Source organism: Myxocyprinus asiaticus, chromosome 49 (assembly GCF_019703515.2).
Source record: "Myxocyprinus asiaticus isolate MX2 ecotype Aquarium Trade chromosome 49, UBuf_Myxa_2, whole genome shotgun sequence".
Lineage (NCBI taxonomy): Eukaryota > Metazoa > Chordata > Actinopteri > Cypriniformes > Catostomidae > Myxocyprinus > Myxocyprinus asiaticus.
In genome coordinates, this window is record NC_059392.1 from 7,714,882 (window position 1) to 7,729,524 (window position 14,643).

The 14,643-nt window shown below is 34.5% G+C and overlaps 1 protein-coding gene across 1 annotated transcript in view; it reads right to left on the minus strand.

Moving 5' to 3' along the window:
- Positions 1-201: 201 nt before the first annotated feature.
- The window catches only part of LOC127437931 (beta-1,3-N-acetylglucosaminyltransferase manic fringe-like), a 31,781-nt gene continuing 17,339 nt past the window's right edge, over positions 202-14,643 (minus strand). The window contains exons 2-8 of the mRNA XM_051693100.1: positions 13,941-13,986; positions 13,731-13,833; positions 10,337-10,490; positions 6,214-6,299; positions 4,476-4,641; positions 4,250-4,335; positions 202-1,594 (exon numbers count right to left, since the gene is read on the minus strand). Of these exons, the coding sequence (XP_051549060.1) occupies positions 1,498-1,594; positions 4,250-4,335; positions 4,476-4,641; positions 6,214-6,299; positions 10,337-10,490; positions 13,731-13,833; positions 13,941-13,986 (738 nt within the window). The 3' untranslated portion in view covers positions 202-1,497. The remainder of the gene's footprint in view (positions 1,595-4,249; positions 4,336-4,475; positions 4,642-6,213; positions 6,300-10,336; positions 10,491-13,730; positions 13,834-13,940; positions 13,987-14,643) is intronic.

Sequence of the window (14,643 nt, forward strand, 5' to 3'; positions counted from 1 at the left end):
CATCTGCAAAGCTCATTTAACCTGAAAGCGTCAACACACACGTTTTCTTTATGTTAAACATGAATGGAACTTATTATAAAACAGATAAACAACACATAAAATGGAATCTGGATACAAATAGAGCTACTTTAACTTTTACTTGAGGCAATTAAGGTAATTAAAAGGTACAATTAAAATTGTGTTTTAAAACACAGACTGTCTATACACCCATATGCATCTATAAAAGAACTAATAGTCTTTATATGAAAAATCCTCTTTAGTCAAACACTACTAGGCAACTAAATGGCCTCTGGGGCCAAAACATAGATTTGAGTGGACATCCAGTTATCTTAAGTGCTTCACATTATAGTAAAAATTTTAATTATACATACAGTAAAAACATGTTACCGTAATTAACCAAAATATGTATACAATGCATGAAAAAGTATACAATAATATTAAGAAATAAACTGATGACCCTGTTTTGAAATACAATTCAATTTGATTTGAAATTTTGATATTCTTTAGCAATTATTAAACAAACATAACTTACAATAATATGCACATAAGTAGTTGAAGTAAAAAAAATAAAAATAAAAATGTATTGAAATATAGCCACTTTTTCAAAATGCCATATTGTTTTTCTTGGCATCTAAATATGGATGATTTAGGAAGAACAGAATTACAACTATGGCAGTGAAAAGTTGAAATGACGCATTTTGCAAGCAAAACATTTGTCAATGGCATTACAATTTTTAAGTTAATTTTATTTTTTTATTTTTTTCACTTTAAAACAAATATACAAAGCATTGACAAATATGTGGTTCCCACCACTACATTTGATAAGTACAGTAACTGTTATATCTAGCAATAATCAAAATGTGCAATGTGCAGACAGGAATTACACTTTAAGTATGAAGCTATGGAATACTATGCAATTGTGGTCCAATTTACAGGTACAATTCCATCAATAATGGCTCAGTTAAACTCTGAGATTTCTCAGTTTTCCCAGTCCACCCAAGGGTTGCTGAACAATTTAACCACCATGCAGTGCTTTAAGGCATAAAGCTTTAAACAAGCTTACACAATTGTGGTAGACACCACTATCATTGCAGCATAGTACAGAAATCTTACAACAGAAATCAACACCATGTTAACAGTGTTCTGAGACTTATAAGAGATACCACAGAGGGAGTTGTTCAGTCCATAGGGCCTTTCATTGGGTTTATCCCTCAAAGGAACATGAACTTCAGGCCTATAGAAGCAGTTTAGCCTAGGTGATGGACTACATGTGGATTTCAATACTTAAAGGCAGCTTTCTTGTGAAGCCATGTACCTGCAAGAATTTTAAAAAAGCTGTGGGAGATCTTTGAGGGTGGATGGAAGATGTGAAATCGTTGAGGCCAAGATCATAAGTGCTAACTGCACTGCCCACGCAAAACAGAAATGTCTTGTAGGAAACTTCACAAATTGAAATTCTCACAATATGCATGACTGTTCTCTATGCAGTACGTTGCATCATGGGAGAATGCGTTGATTCCATGGCAGGCCGTCTTTAAGGGCTACTGGACACCAACTTGTTGTAGGATATAGAAGACAGTGGACTGTTCTGAACCTGAAAAATCCAACAGAGCAACATTTTTGGGTCAGCTATCCCTTTAAATGCATCATAATTTAGAGTCTATAATGGATTTTATAAATTGAATAATGACAAATGCTTCAAGCAAAGGATTAGTTTGTCTTAGGTCTTTGACTTCAAGCCATGGCTGAAGTTTAAAAAAAAGCAGTGGGGGCCTGGGTAGCTCAGTGGTAAAGATGCTGGCTATCACACCTGGAGTTCACTAGTTTGAATCCCAGGGCGTGCTGAGTGACTCCAGCCAGGTCTCCTAAGCAACCAAATTTGCCTGGTTGCTAGGGAGGGTAGAGTCACATGGGGTAACCTCCTCGTGGTCACTATAATGTGGTTCGTTCTCGGTGGGGCGCGTGGTGAGTTGACCGTGGTTGCCACGGTGGATGGTGTGAAGCCTCCACACGCTCTATGTCTCCGTGGCAACGCGCTCAACAAGCCACATGATAAGATGCGTGGGTTGATGGTCTTAGACGCAGAGGCAACTGGGATTTGTCATCTGCCACCCAGACTGAGGTGAATCACTACACAATCACGAGGACTTAAAAGCACATTGGGAATTGGGCATTCCAAATTGGGAGAAAAAGGGGAAAAATCAGTAAACAAACTTTACAAAAATGTTAAAAACATGCACATTTTATCTGATGAGGAACAAGTAAAGCTCTTTAGCCTGTTGAGAGTCTGCTCACATGTGTGGATTTGTGGCAATAACAGAAAATGCCTGGATGCATAATGCTAACAAGATGTGTGAGAAGGTACAGAACATATTGTGGCAACCAAATTTTACAGATAATCATACTGAACAATTATTAGCATTAAATAAGAGATTTAAGGAACATTTCACCCTGAGTTACATGGTTGAGTATGAAGAAATTAAAAAATCAGCTAAAGTGGCATGTCAGACCAGCCTAATCTGCCTGGTTTAGCTGGTCTGGCTGGTTTTAGAGGGGTTTTGGGTACTTTTTAGCTGTTCAGGCAAAGAGACCACTTTATCCTCCTGAGACCCGAGCATGACTGCTTTGTGCATTTTCCATTTCCCTGTTTGATTTGTAATTAATAGCCCCTAATAAACATACAACAACCAAAAAAATTCTAGAGCAAATAGTTTTCCTAAAAATGTATGTTCACATATGTGGACAGCGGGACTAAGTTTGAAATTTTAAGTAATACCAAGCTATAGAATGTCTTCTTTTTTTTATCAAACTGTTTATTATTGCATGTTTCCAGGAGTGTTGGTTATTCATGTTTTTGAGACGTTACAGACATTACAGCTGATTTTCTGTAAAGCTGCTTTGGAACAATGTGTATTGTGAAAAGCATAAATAAAAAGTATTTGACTTGATTTGACTTTTATGTAACAATGTTTTTTCTACTTTGGCAACAAAATCTCAATGTTCTCTTTTTCCACTGTCAAACAAACAAGTGCTAGTCAGTGCTGAAGCATATTACAAATCAGAAATTAGCATAATTAATTCTGATACAAGTAATGGCCAGCATCCTCCAATCACTGCCAACCATGTTAAAATAAAATTAGACATTATAAATTCTAAATCTAAGTACTAATCTCACAACCTAATGCACTTGGCTTCGTAGGAAAGCTATAGGATGCTCCCTTGTTCCCTATTTAGTGAATGACTTCCTACAGTGTGCTGTCTGTATGCACAGGTCTCAAAACTGTTCGAAATGCACCTTATTTTCATCCTAACTCCAGATGAAGCCTCTGAAAGCAAAAAAATAAAAAATTCTCAATGTGAAAATGCACAGCAAATAGAGGATTTCTAATGAAAACCTTGCGCTATTGTACACATTAATGTACATTGTGTTTAGCAGTGTGGCGTTTCGTGATAAACTGCTCAAATTTTAAAAAATGCCATATCTGATGATACTAGACACTCTAATCTTTTGACTCAAACAGGTTTCAATGTAAAAACGTAATTAGGTTTCTTAACAGATGTAGTTTTGTTGCCTTTTTTCCCAAAGACAAACTCTGCTGTGATCGGCGCCATGTTGTTTTGTCACATGACTCTTTATGTCGAAAATGTAACCCTTTATTGACAGCTCAGAGTGTCCTGAACTGAGATCAGTCAATTTAATTGAAATTAAATTATGCTTTGCGTATTGCAAAGCAAAAATACAATGTCCACGCATGTGTATGCAGGGTCGCACAAGGTTATACCACTGAAGACCAGCTTAAACTAGCTAAAACCATCTTAGACTGGATTACACTTGACAACCCATTTTACTTACATAATGTGACATATTTCCAATGTTCAATAATGAAAAATAAAAAATGTAGGACGGCCTTGATTTTATACATCTGGAATTACTTGGATTGTGAAATGTGGTTTCAATGTGACATGTTGATGAAGAGGTGGGGCTGAAAATTAAGAGATCAGCCAAAAAGTAAAGTAGTGGTAGAGGCAGAGCAGGTTGTTACATTTAAAAATAAAGGTTACGAATACATATTTTTTTTCTTCGTTGTATAATCTACACCAATTAAATATAGTGGTCAGTTTGAATCTAAAAGATGAGTAGTATGCGTCATCTTGTAGATTTGGCATTTAGCCACTTTTCTAAATAGAAACACTACTGTATATGCACATGACCTGTTTGTAGGTGTGTGAAGGTGTGTGTATGACTAACCTGGATGGATCCTCTTCTTTGGTAAAAAATCCTCTCAGTTCCACACTGTTCATTTTATTCTCAAACCATCCATAACTAAGAGTAACCTTCAGTATGAGAGGAAAAGAAACAGAAAGAAAGACTGTACGAGTCAGTTAAAGGGATAAAACCTCTATTTTTCATTAAAAAAATAAAATAAAAAAAAATCTGTCATAATTTACTCATATTGTTCCAAAGCCATTCTCACCTGTTTTGGGATATCACTAGGGGAAAGTAGAAGGAGGTTTTCCAGGTGAGAGTGGAACATTCTGCTATGGACCATGGAGACTCCCAGTCGCCTCTCAACTATGAAGCCCACCGTACAGTCATCAGGCAACATTATCACTGCTGAGGTCTGCTCGAACCTAGGACCACTGCATGAAGATACAGACACACTCATATTCGGCAATTAATGTGGATATAAACACACTTTTTGACTGAAAGCAAACCCAGAGGAAATGTGATTTGTTAAGAGGTTGCTCTATCATAGCTCAGGAAACCTTGTTGAGTTCTCAGTTATGTTTAATTTAAGTAACAAGTTTGTTTTAGATGTTTCAACTAAAATGCCAAGACACAAACGAGTCATTTGTTGATATACAGTTAGAGTATAAAGCTATACAATTACCGTGGATGGCATAGTTAAAATAATTTAATCTGGGAAGAATTTGACGAGCAAATCTAAACATAATTTGAGACCATCGTAGAATCACGTTACTATTCCTACATTTTTGCAGTTTTTGTGTGGCTTGTTCTTCATATCGTGGCAGTTTCCTGGTGAAATGAACATTAGAGGCGCTACAACAACGACTTTTATTCACTTTCACACAAATCATGAGTAAATACCAGATTAACATTTACTTTTCACCTTGTTCCTAACACATGACATCTAAACACTTTTACTATAGTGCAAGACTTGTACAGCGATGCATTTTAAAATTTGCATTAAATAACCATCTATATGTATAAGCTTGTTCAAGTGCGATTAAATTGAGTGTTAGTTTTTTTGTGTGTGTGTTTTTTCCCCTTTTTCTCCCAATTTGGAATGCCCAATTCCAAATGTGCTTTTAAGTCCTTGTGGTCACGTAGTGATTCGCCTCACTCGTACCGGGTGGCGGAGGACGAATCCCAGCTGCCTCTGCGACCGTCAACCCGTGCATCATATCACGTGGCTTGTTGAGTGCGTTGCCATGGAGACATAGCGCATGTGGAGGCTTCACGCCATCCACTGTGGCATCCACACACCCCACCAAGAACTAACCACATTATAGCGATCACAAGGAGGTTACCCCATGTGACTCTACCCTCCCTAGCAACCAGGCCAATCTGGTTGCTTAGGAGACCTGACTGGAGTCACTCAGCACACCCTGGGATTCGAAGTAGCAAACTCCAGGGGTGGTAGCCAGCATCTTAACCACTGAGCTACCCAGGCCCCCAGTTGTGTGGTAGTTTAACTAAAAGAGCATTTCACTTACGATGCAAAATACTGCCGTATAAGTCCTGAATAGCACACGAGTTGACATGTGAGCCGAAAGTTTAATAGAAGCACCACAAAATGACGTGGTTGCTTCAGTCATTGCACTTTTCATCTCACATTTGTTTTTTATGACACTATCGGTTAGGTTTAAGGTTTAGGGTAGCGAGGTCAGTTTAAAAAGAGCATTAACCACTAACCTGCTTTTAGCGCCACACAGTGGACATTTAATCTTGAAACTGCCGCGTTACGCATAATGAACCATGTAATTTCATTTTGAATTTGTTTTGCCACAGTTACTGAATTTTCATGGAATCAGTCTGTTCTCATCGCTGTCCAAAGAAAAAAAATATATATATAACAGAGATCTCTTTTGGAATTTTTCAGTCAAATCGGAATGTACAAGCTCTAACATACACAGGAAATTATTTTAAGATCAAAGACAAAACACACACATGCTATTTCCAGGCCTCACCTTGCCCAGGGTGCCATCTTCTCTGCTAACTTCCTGCTCAAGCAGAAACCTGCCCCTCCTGTAGCAAACCAGAAATGAACTGCCCTCTAAAAAAATAGAACAGAGGAGAAGTCAACCAATCAGCTACAAGTTCTTTCCAAAGACATATAGTTATGCATTTGGTCCAAGAAATATCCTTCCATTGTGCAAATCATATGAAAAATAATTCAAGAAATTAAGAATATATCATGTTTTCATCTTGCATTGCTACAGTTCCCATATCCTTATTCCAAAGTTTGAAGAATCAAGCCCCTAAAATAATGATGATCAGTATGACGTGTTGAACACAGGCCAGTCTAAAGCTCTAGTAGTGCAATCGGTCAGCATGTGATAGTGCCACAGCAGTACATGCAAAGACATTGTGAGGTTGTGAGTTCAAGCCTCACCTAAAGCAGGTATTTAAAATTACAAGGCAATTTTCTCACAAAATATTTATATGTGCAATATTGGCTGTAATCACTTGGTGGAAAATGGGGCTAAGATACTGCACTACCAAACCATACAGTTACTGTATGCATATGTTGTTTGACAGGATAGTTAGAATACAGGCAAAATAAATATTATTACTGAAACTTTTTGAAACACAAACCAGTCAAAATGTATTCAAAATTCTGTTTTTTTCTGCTGACGTAACCAAGGCAACATGAGCAGCATAGAACAATAATAAAAACTTTCCATTGCTCAAGAGCCAATCAAATCCCAATATATAAAATCAAGTCCCGCCCTACATTATTTTTAACTTAATTTTCTGTTTCACTCAGAAATACATCAGAAAAGTTAAATGCGGTAAATGCAGTTAAATGCAGATGTCGCTTCATGTTATAAGACATTTCCAAGTTCAGTTTGCTCACCAATTTTACAACGCTATTTTAGTGGCACAGTTAAATATAAAAAATATAACATTTTGAGAATAAAGTCATAACATTACAAAAATAAGTTGTAACATTTTAAGATTAATCTAATAATAGGTCTTTTTTGAGAATAAAAGTTATAACATTACAAGATAAAGTAGTAATATATTTTGAGAATTAAGTCAAAATTATGAGATTAAAGTTGTAGCCTTACAAGATTAATTAAATATGACTTTATTCTCGCAATATTACAACTTTGATCTCGTAATGCTAAGACTTTATTCTTATAACGCAACAACTTTATTCTCATAATTTTTACTATTCTTAAAATATTGAGACTTTATTCTCCTAATGCTACAGCTTTATTCTCACAATATTTCGACTTTAACAATGTTCAGATTATTGCTGAAATATTAAGAATGTAATCTCGTAATGCTACGACTTCATAATACTTCAACTTTATTCCCATCATTTTTACTTTATTTTCTAAATATGACTTTATTCTCACAATATTACAACTTTAATCTCATAATGCTAAGACTTTAATCTTACATTGCAACAACTTTATTCTTGTAATTTTTACTATTCTTAAAACATTGAGACTTTATTTTCGTAGTGCTACAACTTTATTCTCGCAATATTATGACTGTATTCTCGTAATATTAAGACTTTAATAATGTTTCAACTATTGTTGAAATATTATGAATTTAATCTCATAATTCTTCAACTTTAATTTTAAAATACTATTACTTTATTCCCATAATTGTTACTTTATGTTCTAATATTACTTTATTCTGGCAATATTATGAATTTAATCTCATAATGCTACAATTTTATTCTCATAATTTTGATTTTATTCTCAGAATACTATGATTTGATTCTCAATGTTTTGACTTTATTCTCAAAATATTACAACTTTAATGTTGTAATGCTACAACTTCAATCTCATAATTCTGCAACTTCATTATTGATATATTTACTTTATTCTCAAAATATTAAAACTTTATTCTTGTAATGCTATAACTTCATTCTTGCAATATTACGAATTTAATACCGTAATGCTACAACTTTAATTCTGTCTATTTTTATCATTTTGACTTTATTCTCATAACATTGTGACTATTAATTTAATTTAATCTCATAATAATATGACTTTAATCTTATAATGCTATGACTTTATTCTCGTAACTTTGACTTTAATTTTGACTTAAAATATTGCAACTTTATTCTCTGAATTTTAGTACTTTATTCTTACAATATTATGACTTTAATCTTGTTATGCTACAGATTTAATTACAAAATGCTACAGCTTTATTCTTGTAATTTTGACTTTATTCTCAAAATATTACTTCATTCAACTTTGTTAAAAAAAAAAATATATATATATATATATATATATATATATATATATATATATATATATATATATATATATATATATATATTATATTATTTTTATTTTAACCTGGCACTAAAACATTGTTGTATCAATTTTGACCTAACCCTTATGAAAGAGAAAATGAAATACTGTAGACTAGTTGTTTAACCAAAGTTATGTCAAGCTGCCAGCAGAGTTTCTCTCCCCCTCTAAGCCCTTAATGCATACAGTATCTACTCTTCATTTCTTTTATTTTCCGTGTACTCTGAGCAGGTATGTCCTCGCAGCATTCTGTGAAGCATTATCAGTGATGGGGGAATAAATCTGAGCCGTGACCTTTCACTCGCCCCCTCCATCCGTTTATCCCTCCTCCGTGGCCATTACCCTAAAGGTTCTACGCACTCCTCCACACTATCCCCTCATTGTTTTCATCTTCTTCTGCCCCTGTAAGTAGTTGTGGTCTGTCCAGCAATACGTATAAATGTGGACATAAACATCACAGAGGACACACAAGGAGATAGATAGTCCTATCTAGTCTGGGGTGTGTTTACCAGAACAAAAGCGAACTTTGGATTCAATGGCCTTTGAGGGTCCATCTGTGAGACAACAGTCTGTTATATACAGAGGAAGACATGCAGGGACGAAGCAAAGAGAGCATGCAAAATGGTTGAAGAAGTATATATAGTGTCAAACTTAAACACTTTTTACAAATCTGCAATTAATCGCAATTAACTTCACCCATACAGGTTTGTGTCAAGACAAAGAAACAAACTTTTCGTCCAATACAAAGAAAGACAAGTTTTGTGTTTCAAAAGACAAGCTGGTCTACTTGTAACAGGTAAGTTGAAAAATTACAAACTGTCCATTTATGCATTTGGCAGACACTTTTATGTAAAATTACTTACAGAACATTCAAGGTAGACATGTTTATTTTTTTTATTATTATTTATTGTAGTATGTGTGTTCTTTGGGAATCAAACCCATGGCCTTGGCATTGCTAGTACTACATTCTACCAATTGAGCTACAGACACACTTGCTCCTAAACAGATACATTTTATATAATCTAATCTGGCAGTTATAAAAGGTACTTGTCTTTCATTATATTGAGCAGAGGAAAAGTCTAGTATGGGCCAAGGCAGGTTTCATTTTTATTACTCAGATGCCACTGTGGCCCAAGAGATCAAGAAAAAAAAAAAAGAGAGAGAGCGACAGGTTGAAGAAACTTGAACTGAATGGCTCGACTGTTCCTTTAGGCCTCACACATACACATTTGTTGACACACACCACTGCAGGAGCAGGTCCCCAGAGTGCATGTCAAGGCCAAAGTAATAACCATTGATGTGTGATGGGAACCGACAGGGAAAGAGACAAAGAAAAATACTTTGTATGTTAATTTGTTTGAACCAAACACTATTTGGGGCCACTGTAGATAGTCAAGACACCAAAACATACACTCAAAATAACTGTCATTACTTATTGTGCCTGATGGGTTGAACTCTAGTTTACTCCGACAGTATTGATTCATGGCTAGTTTTATCCTCCCTTGCCGCACATTAAAACATCTGATTTAATTTTCCAAATCAGTAAGCCTTAAAGTTCTAATCACTGATTGATCCCAGGAGAAAAAGTCAATTTTGCTACTGGTTTATTGCAGAAAAATATTGGTGAAGGTTGGTCAATGGAAAAGAGGAGGAATAAAGACGGGTCAGAAGTACAAAGGTCCTTTCAGCCATTAAAAATCAATAATTATTCTTAGTTTATAAATAATAGTTAAGCAGAACCAGCAAAATGACTTGTGTAGACTGTCTGAATGAGCAACAATGATTATGAAGATAAGAAATATGGGATAATGACCATCTTATTTCCTTCCAGAAGCTCCTGTGCTTTCATTGGTCGATCCAGGCTCGGCTTGCCCACATAGATATCGCTGTCCGTTGGGAAGGCCGAGAGGACAGAGAGCAGGGCCCCAGGGTTCAAGTAGTTATCATCATCAACATGACACAACCATCTGCAGCAAAAAAGTGGATGTTTTAAACATACTTATGATATTCAGTATTCATTTTTTTTTCTCCTCCTTGAAAGGGATATTAGGCAGCTAAATTATAAATAAATGGTTTGCATATTTTGTTTTGGGGTGAATTTCAGAAACAGGTTGCAAAATTGTAACCACTAATGCTCAATGTTGCATTTTTGCTTCGCTTAGACAATTTGATTTTAAAAGTATGAAAGTTGATATTTTCAGGGGATGCAGTCATTTTTCAATCAGCAAACATACTGGGAATTAAGAAGAATAAAATTACAGGTCAGAAACATAAAAAACTGCTAAATTTACTTCAGAAGTGTTAGCAATTGTGTCACTTATAGCTGTGAGCTTTTTGTGTTCCCGCCAAAACTGTTGTTTTGATACAGTTCATAGTGTCAGCTATTGTTATGTGTAGTTTTAGCCATATTTAATGAAAATTAATATCTAACCCTTCTATGGTATTAAAAAATGTCACCTTCCTTTGGTGTTTGCGGTCATTTTTGACCGGAAGGTTTAGATGTGTAACCCTTTTTTTTTTTCTTTTTGATGATGATGATACCATTTTTTTCTATCCTGAAGTAAGAACAATACAATTATGCATTTATTTTGGGATTTTATGCTATTTTGATATTATTTACATGTAAATTTGTAAATGTTACAATTACTTTGCATATACAAATAAGTAAACTTTGGAGAAAATTTTTTTTTACATTCAGAACCTACACTTTAAGTTGAAAGATGAAGAAAATATGAGAATGTGACATAAATTGCTGATATCTGGTGAACAGAATATAAATAACATGACTTGAAAACCATGTCATGCCAGTAGATGGCTGTAGCACCTACTGTGTAGTCTGATGGCTTATTGTAAACTAATTTTATATTTTAAAACAATATATGGATTTGGATATATATTTAGACATTATCAAACTATTATTTGTTAAAGTTTAGCATTTTAAAATTGATTTGAAGTGTCAGTTTTTGCAGTTTATGTCATTATGCTTGTCATCAAACCTGACCATGGTGTTAGAAAGAGAAGACACAGAATAAGCATTTTTCTACCAATAATTGTAATTTTATTTCAGAATCAGAGTAAACATTTTGCAATTTCAACCTTTCTATAGTAAAAATTTATTTTCCAAAGTGTGAGTATGTGTGTATGTCAGATTGCTGTCAACAGTTGGAAAACAACAAGCTCCACTTACTGATGCCCTGGTTTTGTGTGCGTGTGTGTGCGTGTGTGTGTGTGTGTGTGTGTGTGTGTGTGTGTGTGTGTGTTATGATCTAAAACCTTCATTTCTGAGTATGTATGTTTAACATTGTAGTGATTTACTGGTTTTATTTGACAAATATAAAAAAAAATCTCTATGTTATAGTCTCATCAGTTCATTCTTGTGTGTGTGTAAGTGTGCTTATGTGTGAGTGACTGTGTATGTTTTGCACTGAGGATGTTTTAGAGTCTCACCCTGTAATTGCTGTCTGTTTTTGTTCTGCATTGTGGCTGATTTATTGATTGTATTTGACAGATAAAAAAAGAAAATTGCTCTGTTTTTTGGTCTTTCCCATTCATTTTCAATGGTCGGCCAGTTTTGACCGTGAATACCAAAGGTGTCACTTTTTCTTTTACGACCAATTAGACTTATCGAATCAAGCTCAATTTATTTTTTTATGTTCAGATGGCAAATGGAGGAAAAGTCACCAAGTCTTGTACTGCTCAGATAAAGGAAACCATTTTCATTAAATTAAAAAAATACCATAGGAGGGTTAATTGCTTTAAACTCACGGTTTTCAAACTGGGATGCGCCAGAGCTTGTCAGGGGAGGTGCGGAGATTGATGATAAATTCACCAAGTAAAATTAAAACATACATAAACACAAGAAAAAGTCACGCTAAATTAAAATTATTAGCTTAATGGACCATAGTCCATCTTAATAGACTGTAGCTTTATGTCGTTATAATACAATTAAAAGTCATGAATGAATGCATATAATGCAAGAGCACATCCATGACGTACCGGTTGCGCGAGCGTGAATTTGTCAGCTCGCATGCGGATTTCCTTCGTTCTCGCACAATACTGAAAGCGCTCTGAAATATATGCTGCTCTCGTGTGCACGCTCAAAACGTGTCCTGAGCACTTGCGAATCTATTATAAAGCCATATAGCTCTGTCTCTGTTCATCCGTCACGACGTGTTACGAGTTAAACATGATATCGGGTTGATGTATCTTCATGTGTTTGTGACAAGTGCAGTTTCACATGGAGATGGACACTGGCTCATGTGATGTGAGTTTATAAAAAATATAGGCTAAAAAACAGTTAAGTAATTCCACTGTCATAAGGGTAAACATGTATTTTTAATTAAAATAATGCAGAATACGGTTTCATATTATTAATAGAAATATGTATAATTATTTTATAAGTTTTCTTAAAAATGTAATGACTTTCTCAGCCTCTCCATTACTTATGTAATCAAGGCTGCATGGGCCATGAAAAGGAATATTAACCAATAATATTATAGCTGGGTTTTCATGATCCATTTAAATCTCAATGGATAAAATCCATATTTTCCAATTAATATTTACTCAAAATATGTTAAATGCATTGTTTAATGCCGTTTGTTTATTCACAAAGTTAATGCTCTTGAGCAGCCCTGGCAAAAATCTATAGTTAACCCACATTAATAAACAGATTAAAACAAAATTGCACCTGCTTTATATTAGGTGTATTTAACTACTATGTACTTAAGCATTTGATACAATATACTTATTATGTACAGAGGTTTCATTGCATTGTACTTAAATTTAAAGTACCTGCATTTAATTACATCTGTAGTTACGCTCTTAACCTTAACCCCAACCCTAAACCTCAACCTCAGTGGCAGCAAATGTGAATCTTGTGAGAATTTTGCAGAACATATATTTACACAATAAGTACATTGTATTGTATGTATTTAATGTTAGAACATAGTAGTTAAATATTTAAAGTGGAACCAATTTTTTTATTCAATATTTATATATTTACATATTATCTAAAATAAATATATAATAAAACTGTATACATTTATTATTTAAAATGTATTTATTATATTTTATATTTAATTTTTTATTTATTTATAACAGACACTGAGACTGCTAGAGAAGACAAAATCTGTAACTCCTTTTCAAAATGATTCACACAATAACGTAAAGTCACAATTTCAGAGCTCACAAATTATTAAGTGACTTACTTTTTATCGGAGGCCATGAAGTGGTCGTACTCAGCAGCCATTTTACAGGAAAGAGCCTGATGACTGTGTTCAGGGGAGCAGCCCGTGACAACAATATTGAATCCTGCAAGACACGTACTGTAATGAGTGATCATTCCTGCCGCAAATATTAAAAACTTCCAGACAACTCCTGCAGAAGTTGGAATTACTGATGGCATAAGAACGATCTACCTTCAGAGGAAATATCTTCATCGGGAGTGTCAGTGAAAATGTAAGTCTGTAAAAAAAGAAATAAACACACTTGTAAGTAGCCATTGTTACTAATTTATAATGCCAAGAGGTTAGCCAATTTTAAAGACCCCATGAAATCAAAATTTGAGTTTTTTTTTTATTTTTTTAATTTTTTTTTTAGTTCAAGTGTGTTTGCTTTGAGGCCATCTATATGCTAGTGTACTATTAAAAGTTGACTTTTGCAGATATACTGTACATATTCAAATCATTTACAGTCTTTCTCTTTAAAAATTAACAAAACTACTGTTGACTCATCCTGCACTCACAGCCGTGTCAATATTTTTGTCCAATCAAATGTTCTCTAGAATTAGCAAGCCCTGCCCCCTAATGCCACCTGACAAAGACTAGCAATGGCAAGTAGCGAATCATTGTTCACGGCTGTCAAATAAACCAAAGACTTTTGATTTTTTTTAATTTTTTTTTTAAAGGGGACAAACCTTTTATATCCCACCCCATTTTCCTGTTTTAATTGGCAATATTTCAAAACAGTAAAGAAAAGTTCACTTGTTAAGCCATATTTTTGGGTTTATACAAATCCCTAGCACCAAGTATGAATGTTGCAATTACACACTAGATACGTAAAGTTTGTCAAGACAAACTTTGATGTTGGCTTGACAAAGCCTTGTCTGAAGGATGGATGGAT